This window comes from Trichosurus vulpecula, chromosome 4 (assembly GCF_011100635.1).
Source record: "Trichosurus vulpecula isolate mTriVul1 chromosome 4, mTriVul1.pri, whole genome shotgun sequence".
Classification (NCBI taxonomy): Eukaryota; Metazoa; Chordata; class Mammalia; order Diprotodontia; family Phalangeridae; genus Trichosurus; species Trichosurus vulpecula.
In genome coordinates this window covers 62669269-62682766 of record NC_050576.1, presented here as the reverse complement: position 1 = coordinate 62682766, position 13498 = coordinate 62669269, and the positions used below count along the sequence as shown (strand labels likewise).

General features: G+C 36.5%; 1 protein-coding gene across 4 annotated transcripts in view; it reads left to right on the top strand.

Moving 5' to 3' along the window:
* NME7 (NME/NM23 family member 7) overlaps positions 1 to 13498 on the top strand; it is a 212146-nt gene that overhangs the window by 78064 nt on the left and 120584 nt on the right. For all 4 annotated transcript variants that reach the window (XM_036753524.1, XM_036753523.1, XM_036753526.1 and 1 more), the window contains exon 8: positions 12949 to 13013. In XM_036753524.1, coding sequence (XP_036609419.1) covers positions 12949 to 13013 — 65 coding nt within the window. The remainder of the gene's footprint in view (positions 1 to 12948; positions 13014 to 13498) is intronic.

The following is a 13498-nucleotide window of genomic DNA, read 5'->3' as shown; positions in this document are numbered from 1 at the left end:
TGGAGAGTGTAGATTTTGGTCTAATATATTTCTGTAAAATGTTTATGTCTTAGATATCAAACATTTATCAAAGATATTTGATACAAATATTTTTCTTAACTGTTTCCCTTATGCAATATGTATTAAATTTAGCTTTGGCGCCCCCTGCCCCCCCAGTAACAAATGTTTTTTGAGTTAATTAATTGCTGGATTACTGAGTTAGATTATTTGTTATTTTTTTCTTATTCAGGTAGACAGGGCCTCAGGTGCACCTATCCTATGTCCCCTATCTTAAGGACTCTGGACTCAGAGGCCCTGCTTCAGGGATATGGGGAAAAATTGAAGAGGTGGGGGTGGAGAGGAGGAGCATGAGAAAGATTTCCAAATATAAGTGTGGGAGATACAAGGGAAATCTGAAGGATCTAAAGATCAAGAGAGAACTTGACAAAATAAAAAAACTCATTTCACAAGCAGATAAACCAGTTAAGAGGATCATAAAAACCAAAGGAAAAAAATTAACAATACCACAAAAAGAAATCAAATGATTATTTTTTGTCCAATTCTATCTAAATATTCTCTCCCTTCAGAGGGAGAAAGCGGACACAGGGTGAGTTGAAGATGAAGGGAAGATATCTAAAAGAAATAAAATCAAATTAAGGGATGAGAGAGTAACATACTGAGAGAGGGAGATAAGGAGAGATAGAATGGGATGGATTATCTCCCATAAAGGTGGCAAGAGGAAGCAGTTCTGTGGGAGGAGGGGAGAGGGCGGATGAGGGGGGAATGAGTGAACCTTGCTCTCATCAGATTTGGCCTAAGAAGGGAATACCATACATACCCAATTGGGAATCTTACCCCACAGCAAAGAAGATAAAAAAAATGGGGGGGATGATGGAGGGGCGGGCAGATGGGGGTGGAGGTAGTCAAAAACAAACACTTTCGAAAGGGGACAGGGACAAGGGGGAAAATTCAGTAAAGGGGGATGGGTTGGGAAGGAGCAAAATATAGTTAGTCTTTCACAACATGAGTATTGTGGAAGGGTTATACATAATGATACACATGTGGCCTAGGTTGAATTGCTTGACTTCTTAGGGAGGGTGGGTGGGAAGGGAAGAGGGGAGAGAATTTGGAACTCAAAGTTTTAAAAACAGATGTTCAAAAATAAACAAAAATGTTTTTGCATGCAACAAGAAAATAAGATACACATGCAATGGGGCGTAAAAATTTATCTTGCCCTACAAGAAAGGAAGGGAAAAGGGGATGGGAGGGGAGTGGGGTGACAGAAGGGAGCGCTGACTGGGGAACAGGGCAACCAGAATATACGCCATCTTGGAGTGGGGGGGAGGGTAGAAATGGGGAGAAAATTTGTAATCCAAACTCTTGTGAAAATCAATGCTGAAAACTAAATATGTTAAATAAATTTAAAAAAATTATGTCCAAAAAAATATTCTCTCCCTTCAATGATTTGATTAGACTTTCTAACCATTTTCTGAAGTTTGGGACTTATTACATAGCCATTACATTTGCCATTCCATGGGATGAGTTGGTTAGTTCTTCATTGCATTAGCAGGTTTTTGTTGCTTACTCATTTCTTCAGTCTTTGTGAGGACCTATGAAGATCTCTCATTCCTTTCCCCACTCTAATTTGTTCTCTTAGCCCTCAGCTAGTTGTTGTGATGTAATGAGTGGGAGCTGGACGTGGATGCACCCTCCCACACAGCCATCCTACCAAAAGGTCCTGTTTGGCTGGTATCCTTAAACTTTTTCATGTTCATTTCTAGAGCCCATATCTCACAGATGAGGGCTTTCAGGAGCAATTGGAAATCCTTTTTTAACCGGAAAAGTAGCATTCTCTCTCTCTCTCTCTCTCTCTCTCTCTCTCTCTCTCTCTCTCTCTCTCTCTCTCTCTTTCTGTCCCTCTCTCTCTCCTCTCTCTTTGTCTCTGTGTTTCTGTCTCTGTCTCTCTCTGTGTCTCCCTGTCTCTGCCTCTGTGTATCTCTCTCTGTCTGTCTCTGTCTCTCCCTGTTTCTCTGTTTGTTTCTGTATCTCTCTTTGTATCTCTGTCTCCCTTTCTGTGTGTCTCTGTCTGTCTCTGTGTATCTCTCTCTCGCTGCCATCTCTGTGTCTCTCTTTGTCTCTCTGTCTCTCTCACCGTAGTTTATTACAGGTTGCATTTCTTCTCATCAAGCAGTTGGTCAGTAGGTACCCTGCTCATGTCAGGACTTCTAATTGAATCTAGGAGCTTGCAAGGGAAGAAATGAGCCAATGTTATTCAGTAAAAGAAAGAATCTTGGGGATTCTGCAGTGAACATGGAAAATAGAAAGAAATTCTAAAATGGCTCAAAAAGGGAAATGAATCTCTTAAAAGAAGAAATTACAAATGAATTTAGGACAGAAATTAGAGCAATATAGAACCAATATAGAATTAGTAGGACAAGCAGCTGTGTAGCGTGAATTGAAGGCATGATGAAGAGTCACTCAAAATAAGAGGAAGCACAATAACCAAATATAATAATCAAGAAATGACTAAGTAATGAAATAAATTCTCTCATGTTTATAGGTTAATAGGGTTAGGGTTGTTGTAAGGCTTAGGGAATTATGTATTAATAAAAGATTATGGTTTTGATACTATTATTCTGCTTACCTTGTTGTGTGGCTGTGAATCATGGAACACAATAGTCTACAAAGAAATGAATAGGTACATTTTCAACAGAGGGCAATTTTCATAACATACTCAGATTTTTAAGACTCAGAGCCATTCTGCAATTGGTAAATGGTCTATAAATATGAAAGGTGGGTCTCAAGGGAAGAAGCTCAGTCTGTCTAAGCCAAATGAAAAAAAAATGCTACAAGAAAAATGCAAATTAAAGCATTTCTGAGGTGCCATCTCATACCCACCAGATTGGCAAGGATGACCCCTCCCCCTAAAAAAGAGAAAATGAAAACTGTTGGAGGGGGTAAGGGAAAACAGGCACATTGATGCGTTGTTGGTAGAGCTGTTAATGGGTCCAACGATTCTTGAAAACAATTTGGCGCAATACACAGAGTTACTAAACGGTTCGTGCTCTTTGACTCAACTGTAGTGTACTCCTACATCTGTATTCCAAAGAGATCAAGTAAAGAGAATAAGGTCCTATATGGTAAAAAGATCGTAACAGTTTTTTTCATAGTGGCAAAAAACTGGAAACTAGGGGGATATGTATCAGTTGGGGAAATGGATGAAGGAATTGTGGTATATGAATGTAACGAAATGCTATTGTGCTATTAAGAAATTAGGAAAAAGGTGATTTCAGAGAGACATGGAAAGACTTGTATGAGCTGATACAGGGTGAAATGAGCAGAACCAGAAGAAAAACTTGTATAGTAACATCAAAATTATAAAAGCAATTTTGTATGAACTGATGAAGAATGATATAAGTAGGACCAGAGCAATTTATAGAATAACAGGAACATACTAAAAACAAACAATTATGAAAACCCTAAGAATGTTGATCAATTCCATGTTTCTCTCATGCTCAAAAATCTCTCACTTGATCCCTGCTAATTATTGTCCTATCTTCTCTCCTCTCTTTAGTTGCTAAACACCTTGAAAAGGCCATCTACAATAGATATTTCCACTTCCCTTTATCTTACTGTCTTCTTACCTATTTGGATCTGGCGTCCAGCTTCATCATTCAACTGAAACTGTGCTCTGGAAAGTCACTAATGAGCTCTTAATGACAAAATGTTATGACCTTTTCTCATTCTTCATCCTTCTTGACCTCTCTGCAGTTCACTCTTCTTTATACTTTACTCTTTCTGTATTTTCTTGGTAGTACTTTCTCCTGGTTCTATATGACTGCTTCTGTTTCTTCTTTGCTGGATCTTTGTCCATGTCATATCTGTTAGCCACGGGTGTACAGCAGATCTCTTTTCCTGCTGTAATATTTCATTTGTTGAGCTCATCAGCCCCCATGCTTTCAGTTATTATCTCTAGGCTGACTACTCTCAGATCTACTTGTCCAGCCTTAAACTTTCCCCTTACTTCTAATCTCAGATCTCCAGTTGTCTATTAGATATCGTGAACTGGATGTTCCATAAGCATCTTAAACGTGACATGCCTGCTGTTGTATTTATTTTTTTCTTCAAGGCTTCCCCTCTCCCTGACTTTTTATTACTGTCCAATGCTCCCAGTTACTCAGGCCCACAATCTAGATGCCATCTTTATTAACTCCCCATTCTCTTCCTCCCCTTTTTCCTCCCCCCTCCCTATCTACTCATTTGTTAAGTCCTATCTTATATGTGCCCCTATACCCTTATCACCTCATGCCTGGACTATTGCAATAGCCTGCTTGTGGGTCTCGCTGCCTCCAGCCCATCCTCCACTTAGTTAACAAATTGATCTTCCTAAAGTGGAAGTCTGGCCATGTCGTCTCTAGCAGTTTCCTATCATCTCCAGCATCAAATATGAAATCCTCTGTTCGGCTTTTAAAGTCCTTTGGCATAATAACTTGGCCCCTTCCTACCTTTTCAGTCTTTTTATACATTGTTCCCTTTCAGGTATTCTTCAATTCAGAGATCATGACCTCCTTGCTGTTCCTCCCGTTAGACCCTCCGTCACCCAGCTTCAAGCATTTTCATAGGTCTTCCCTCATCCCTGGAATGCTCTTTTCCTTATCTCTGCCTCCTTGCTTCTCTGACCTTCTTCAAGTCCCAGTCCTTCTTAGAATGTCTCTGAGACTACACCTAATTTATCCTGTGTATGTCTTGTTTGTACATAATTATTTATGTGTTTGTCTTCTCTATTAAACTGTGAACTCCTTGAGATCAGGTACTGATCTTTGCCTTTCTTTATATCCCCAGCATGTAACACAAGTGCCTGACACATAATAGTTGTTTAATAAATGGCTTTCAATTGACTGACTGATTGATACAGTAGTAGCCTTTCATGATTTTAGGAGACCACTGTGAAACATGCTGTCCACTTCCTGACATAGAGATGATGGATTCAGGGTGCAGAATATGACATGTATTTTTTCGACATGTTCGATGAGGAATTCGGTTTCCCTTTACTTTTCATATTTGTTACAAGGAATTTTTCCCCCAATGGGGTGGAGTAGGATTAGAGGGATAAAAATAGATTTATGTTAAAAAATACAAAATTAATTTCAAATAGAAGGAAAAAAGGAGTGTCTCACAGATGTGAGAAAGCTGAATTATATAACAAATAAGTAACTTTCAAGAAAAGCTGGAGTTAGGACATTTTTGCTGAACTATGTAATGGAATATGCAGATTTGCTGGTCATATGGTGAGGGTGAAAGATAAGAGACAAGCAGCCTGAGTGCTCCTCTAGTATCGTTGCAGTGTCAGCAGAAAGCAATGGAGAACATGAGCAGGATGGGCAGGCAAGTGTGGTCCCCCATCTTCGTCGCTGGGAGCGTCCTGATTTATAAGATCATGGTTCTATTTGAGTATTTGTATAATAGTATTTATGTAGCAAAACTCTCTGTTTTTATAGGAGAATAATGAAAAAAGGGGTACATGTGTTGTTTGAGAACTGACACAAGTTGAGGAATGGAACTAATGCTCGATGTATTTATCTGTCCAGTGTAGTAAGCCTGTTGTTCATTTGTTTCATTCATGTCCAACTCTTTGTGACCCCATTTGGAGTGTCCTTAGCAGATACTGGAGTGGTTTGCCATTTCCTTCACTAGCTCATTCTACAGATGAGGAAACTGAGGCAAGCAGGGTTAAGTGATTTGTCCAGGGTCACATAGCTACCAAGTATTTGAGGCCTGAGTTGAACTCAGGTCTGTCTGACTTTAGGCCCCATGCTCTATCTGATATGCTACCTAGCTGCCCCTGTAGTGAGCCTGCTCACTGCTTTAGTAGTAGTAGCATAATAGATGGATTGGATGATAAGCACATAGGTTGATTTGTGCTCCACAGTTTAGCAACAGTTTTCAGAAGGCACTGTTTGGTCTCCACTTCATTTAATGTGATTTAGACTTGTTCTTATTTACAGAATGCAGTAAACCATAAGGGGAAAATGTAGCTGATAAGATGTAAGAGTCCATCCTTTCATCTGATTAAAAAATACTGAAAGATTATTAGTCAAGTAGCTTTGCCTAGCCCTAGTAACATAGTGCTGTCTAGGAGACAGAAAGCTTTTCCATCTAGTTCTTTTGCCTAAGATTATTTGTTATGCATATTTGGTAGGATTAGTATTAAATTCCTCCTGTTGAATTTACTAATGCTTGTGCTTTCTTTTGTACTTTGTTGTTGAAAATTAATCCTAACTTTCTCATAATCTCTGGTTTTGATTTGACTTACTTTACAGTAATCTCATTTGAAAGATTCATTGGCCCTTTTCTGAGAGTCATTAATGAAGCCCTTTCTTCTTTTCATTTATATTTTGAAATAAATCAACCTCCTTTAATTTGATTTAAATTGGTTATTAACATTATCAACTTTATCCATTTGTAATTTTGTCACTGTACTTATTCTCAGACATATTAGAGTTTTCTTATTTTTCTTGCATTGAATTCAATTTAATAGAAATGTAGATTTTGATGTAGAATCTGTATACTTTGTAATTCTAAACATAGCATTCATTTCTTTACCATTGACTTATTTAGATTTTGAAAATATAAATGCTTTAGATATCAAGAAAATCACTTAACTTTAATAAATATCCTAAGGTTTGTTTGTTTGTTTTGGCTGAATAACAGGCAAACCTACTAAAAATATCCTGTACATAGTCTTTTATAACAATTTTCACTGTTAATATGACTTCTCAAAAATTGTTTTCTGCCTGAATTTCCTCTGTTTTTTCTCTTGATTCCTCTAGATTATTTTTTGCTACCATCTATACCAAAACACGTTTTCTTGTAATGATTATTTTAAAGTTGCAAGGGATGGTTTTAGTGTTTGTTAATGTCAACAGTTAAGTTCAGTATTACCAGGTTGTATATTCCTGGTGGTTCTGAGGTCTAATGGGGAAACACTGAGGGTTTTGAGATATCAAGGAGAAATATCATGCTTTCGATGACAGAAAAAATTTAAATCAGAATGGGATATTGGGGGTAGGGAGAGAGGAGTTCACTTTTTGCCTTTATTTGAAGAAACCTGAGCAATATGTGATAAGATATCATTTTTCCACTTTGATAAATATTTATGTTCCCTCTTCATAAAATTATTTATTGGAGTTACTGTTTTGGGGGGAGGGTAGGGGGGAGAACTGAGGACCTGATTTTATCGGTGTGGTGAACTTCCTGCTTAGAATATCCTTCTGCCAATGCTGACCAATAGTTTTTATGCAATTTCGATAGTTACTTAGAGGACAGGTTAAGTGATTTGCTTCTGGTCCTACAGAAAGTATTGTCAGAGTCAGGACTTGACCATAGGTATTTCTGACTCCAAGAATGACTCTCTAATCATCACATACAGGTACTCATCAAAATTAATAACAAATAGTAAAATTGGCAGAGGTATTTATTTTCTTCTTCCTCTATTCTCCCATATTACTTTCGGCAGAGATGTATTAAGAGGGTTAAGTTCTGGCAGGGAGTCAGAAAATCTGAATTTAATGATCAGCTCTTCCACTAAATATCTATATAATTTTGGACAAGTTAGATGACTTTTCTGGGCCTCAGCTTCTTCATCTATAAAATAAGGAGGTTGGCCTAGATCAGTGGTGTCAAACTCAAATAGAAACCAGATCTTTGTGGGTCATATATTGACTTAGAAAGCCACAAATGAACATGACCTATATTGTATTGTATTTTGTTAAACATTTCCTAATTACATTTTATTCTGGTTCACCAGGTGGTCATAAGCTTGATACCTCTGGCCTAGTTAGTCTCTAACTTACCCTTTGTGTGTTGGGTATATACTATGATAAACATAAAAACTCCACAAGGAAAGTAGTAAAAGCAAGAAGGAATCAGGTATTTGAGTCATCAGCAAACTGAATAGGTTCTAAAGAGTTTGATGTTGACCATGCTGCTTCAAGTTCAATATAAAACAATCAGGAGATATAATGAGATTTGTTTTGTAGATATGAAACTTCCCTACTATGGGTACAGGAACCACCATCTTTCTAGTCATCCAGATTTACAGCCTCGGTGTACTCCTCATCCTCAGGTCCTCATACTTACCCACAGCATATATTCTGCTGCTGCTGTTCAGTCATCTCAGTCATGTCCTACTCTTTGTGACCCCATTTGGTCTTTTCGTGGCAAAGGTATTGGAGTGGTTTGCTGATCCAATCCCTTTCAAATCTTGTCCTTTCTATTTCCATGACATCTCTCATAGTCTTCTTCTTCTCTGCACTCACATAGGAAAGAGTGAAGGGGAGCATTTCTCTTTTCTTTCTTTTTTATTTTTTTTGGAGGGGGGAAGGCAGAGCAGTTGGGGTTAAGTGACTTACCCAAGGTCACGTAGCTAGTAAGTGTGTCATGTGTCTGAGGCAGGATTTGAACTCAGGTCCTCCTGACCCCAGGCCGGTGCTCTACTCCCTGTGCCACCTAGCTGCCCCAGAGCATTTATATGGGTCAGGCATTGTGAAAATGATTTATAGATATCAACTCATTTGATAATAATCACCACTCTACTTCATCCCCTCATGTCCTCTACCTAAATTATTGGGATAGGCTTCCACTTGATCTCTCTACCTCAAGTGTCTCCCCACTGCATCTCATCTTCCATTTAGCTGCCAGAATATTTTTTCTAAAGCTTGGGTCTGACTATGTCACCCCTTCCTTCTTAATAAGCTTCACTAGTTCTTTATTACTTCTAGGTTAAATATCACTCCTTTGTTTGGCAATACCCTGGCCCTTTCCAGTCTTACACTTGACTCTTCTCCATATATTCTACTTTTCAACTGGCCTGCTTGTTCTGGTACATGGCTTCATTTCCTCCCTCCACACCTTTGCATTGGTTGTTCCCCATGCTTGGAATTCCCTGCTTCTTACCTCTACCTCTTACTTTTCATGGCTTCCTTTAAAAGAATCAACTCAGATTTTACCTCCTGACAAGTCCTTTCCAGGTTCCTTAGCTTCTAGTGTCCTACCCTCTCAGATTACTTCCCACTGGTTTTATGTGTGTGTGTGTGCGTGTGTATATATCTATATCTGTATATCTATATATATATATGTATATACGTATACATACACATATATATGTGTATGTATATGTGTGTGTGTGTGTGTGTGTGTGTGTATATATATATATATATATATTTGCATAAATCATTTTTTCTGTGTTGTCTCCCTGTTAGAATGATTGCTAGTTGAGGGCAGGGACTTTTTGCTATTCTTTGTATCCCCAGCTCTTAGCATAGTGCCTGCACTTAATAAACACTTATTGACTGATTAACTATTTTCCAAAATCAGAAAAATAGCCTTGTTTTGTTAGTTCATTCAAACCCACATAGCTCAAAGTCTTCCCCAAAGACTAATGTGTCTCATTTAAGTTTGAATCTCTTCCTAGAAACTCACATGTGACTTCTTCATTAAAAGTAGTTATGGTAATGTACTAAAATCTTGTAAGCTTGCCTAGTTGCTTTCAAATTCATTTGTTAACTCAGTTTAATCACATATAATTTTCACAATGACCATCAAATGGTGATTTGATTATAGCACACAAAGTTTACATGAATTTTATTGTTTCATTAAAAATCTCATAATCTCATGAATAATTTTCTAAAGAAAAAAAAACTTTGTATTTTAAATTTGTGTGTGTGTGTGTGTGTGTGTGTGTGTGTGTGTGTAATAACAACTGAGGAACAGTAATATTCCTAGTTAGGAATTGGTAGCTATTGGTTGTACATTTCAGAGAGACATTTTAAGTCCTTTCTCCTGGTGAAAAAAGCGCCACTTCCTTTAAAAGGACTTTGCTGGGTCTTTTTCTGCTGCTCTTCCCTTCCCCTCAAAAGTTACCTTGCATCCAATGTGTGTTTATATTTTTTTATTTTTTATTTAATATATTTTATTTTCCCCCAATTGCATGTCAAAATAATTTTTAACATTTTAAGTTTTGAATTCCAAATTTGTCCCTGTGTATTTATATTTTTAAGATTTATTTTTGCAAGCATTTATTGTGTCTCTCATTCCTGCTATTCATTGAACGATTAAAAAATAAAAGCAAATCCCTCAAAACAAACATGCATAGTCCAGCAAAATTCTCTCATTGGCCATGTCCACAAATGTATGTCTCATTCTTCATTTTATGCCCAATATCCCTCTGGCAGAAGATGGATGGCATGTTTATCCTCAGTCCTCTGGAATTATGGTTGATCATTGCATGGATTGCAGTTCGTAAGTCTTTCAAAGTTGTTTTTTTTTTTGTTTTTTTTCAAAGTTGTTTTGTTTCTTTCAAAATTGTTTTATAATGTTGTCGTTGCATAAATTGTTTCCTAGGTCTGCTTGTTTTATTCTGCATCAGTTCATAAAGGTCTTCTTAGTTTCCTCTGAAAATGTCCATTTAATCATTTAATATTCCATAATATTTAACAATAAGATTCCATTATATTCATTGTTTTGGCTATTTCCTAATGAGCAGAGAAGGAAATGGTAAACCACTTTAATATCTCTGCCAAGATAACCCCAAATGGGGTCATGGAGAGTTGGACACAACTGAAAAACAACTTAACAATAAGTGGATACTCCCTCACTTTGCCATTTTTGGGTACTACAAAAAAAGGGCTAGAAATATTTTTGTATATATATAGGTCCTTTTTCTTTGATCACTCTGGGTTACAAATCTAGTAATGGTATAATTGTGTCAAAGGACACTGCATAGTTTAGCACTTTTGGGGCATAGTTACAAATCGTTTTCACAATGGCTAGACCAATTCAGAATTCTATTAAAATTGCCTCAATTTCCTTGTTTTCCAGAATCTTTTCCAACATTTGTCATTTCCCTCTTTTGTCATCTTGCCAATCTGATGGGTTTGAGGTTGAACCTCAGTTACTTTATTCACGAGGGATTTGGAGCATTTTTCCCTCATATGACTGCTGAGAACTTGAATTTCTTCTTTTTAAACTATTTATTCATATCCTTTGACCATTTATCTATTGGGGCCTGGATCTTAGTCTTATGAATTTGATTCAGTTCATCATATATCTTGAATTTGGGAACTTTATCAAAGAAATGTGCCCATTAGCTATTTCCTCTGATATTGTACAAAACCTTTACAATTTTATATAATCAAAATTATACATTATATCTTCTGTGATCCTCTCTGTTACTTGTTTGGTAATACACTCTTTCCCATCCATAAATCTGAAAGGTAATTTCTTTGTTTCTCTAATTTGTTTGTAGTGTCACCTTTTATGCCTAAGTCATGTATACATTTGGAATTTATCTTGGCAGATGTTTTTAGTTCTTGATCTGTACCTCATTTCTGCTGTACTGTTTTCAGTTTTTCCCAGCAGTCTTTTGTCACATAGTGAGTTCTTTCCCCAACAGGTTTATCAAATCCTGTGTTCATTTGTTTTTGTTTATCGTGTGCCTAAACTATTCCATTGAACAATTACTCTAATTCTTATCTAGTACCAAATTATTTTGATGATACAGCTATAGTTTCATGATACAGTATGGTTTGAGATCTGGTACTGCTAGGCCCCCTTCCTTCACATTTCTTAAATAAAATCTTTCAATAAAGATTCCCTTGATATTCTTGACCTTTTGTTCATCCAGATGAATTGTGTTACTATTTTTTCTAGGTTTATAAAGTAATCATTTGGTACATATTTTCTTCTAATTAATTAGGTGTATTTTTATTTATGCAAAAGGTGTTCTGTAGTTGGGTTCTTGTAGTTCCTGTGTGTGTTTTGGTAAATAGACTTCCAAATATTTTATACCTTCTATAGTTATTTTGAGTGGAATTTCCATTCTTTCCTGACTGGTTTTATTGTTAATACACAGGAATGCTTGTCGTTTATATGTATTATTTTGTCCTGATACTTTGATGAATTTATTGTTTCAATTAATTGTTGATTCTTTAGGAGTTTTTAAAGTAACTTATAATATTTTCTTTGTAGCCCCAGTATCTGGAACAGTGCCCTGTGTACAGATAGGCTCTTAGTAAATATTTATTGACTGATGGGATATTGAAGTGAATGGGATGTAAAAAAGGCATTAGTAAGATACATAATACAAATACATATTTGTATTGAACAAATTATGGGAAACTACTCTCATTTCATTTTTGGAAGGATTAATAGTACGTCACAGGAATGTCTGATGTATATGTATATAGATATAGATATGGATATGTAATATACATTACCTAGATTTTTAACCTAACATTTAAAAAGGTTCTCATCCTCTTCTTTTGGACAGGAAAGAAAGATATGGATTTGATATTAATATGGATTGATATCTTTGTTGTTGATTGAATAGCCAGACCCAAAGAATAGTTAGTAATGGTCTGATATCACCTTAGAAGAGCAAGGACCATTGTTAAATAATGCTGCCCACCACCTGACAGAGAGGTGGCAAGACTAAAGATACAGAATGAGACACACATTTTTGGGTATGACTCTATGGTAATTTGTTTTTTTGACTGTGCATATTTGTTACAAAAGTTTTTTTTTCTTTTTTCATTTCATTGGGAGGGGAAGGAAAAATATATGCTTGATAATTGGAAAGTTAATTAAAAAAAGAACCATACTGCTTTGTTATTTTGAATTTTCTTTGTATATATCTTGTTTCCACAACCAAATTATAATGAGGCTAAGGGCAGAAACCTCATGGTACACTTCTTTTGTGTCCCCTAAACTAACTAGCTTAGATCTATATACATGGCAGTCTATAAATACTTTATTGAAGACCTATGATGGGAATTGGGTAAATATATGCTGTAAAAGTATATGCTTTCAGAAGTATTGTGCAAGTTATTTGCTTTGATGTGGGAAAAAAATTCATCCTAAAATTCATCATTAATTTTATAATTTTGTGCCTGTTTTATTTTACATTTTCAGGGCTATTGGGAAAGATCCTAATTGCCATCCGAGATGCAGGCTTTGAAATTTCAGCTATGCAGATGGTAGGTATTTTGCAATGAACGATGACTTATTTAAAAATTATTTCCTTTCTTATTTTATTGAATTTTTGCATGGAACATTATTCATGTGGACAAGCACATTCGCTTCATTGAAAACAAATTGCATTACATGTAAAACGGGTTTTAGTTAGATATGTATGTTTCCTCATATGTCCTTTCACTGTCAGCAGCAAGTGTTACCTCAGACTTAAACAGTTGTTCTGCTTACAAAGTGTAGGTTCCATCCTAGGGGTGTTCCTCAGAAATCTCAGCTTAGCTTTTGCCCCTTGCCGGGAAAAATCCCCTGGAACCATCAGAGTTTTGATCACTTTTTCCCCCACCCAGGGTCTTCCCTGCGAATTTAGCTCATGTGTAGATCTTTACAGAAGGAGTCAAAGAATCTGTAACTCCCATGAAGAACTCAGGCTTGGTCCTGGAATTCCTATATTTGTCTAGTTTGTCAGTCTGCTATTGTTATTCCATTATAG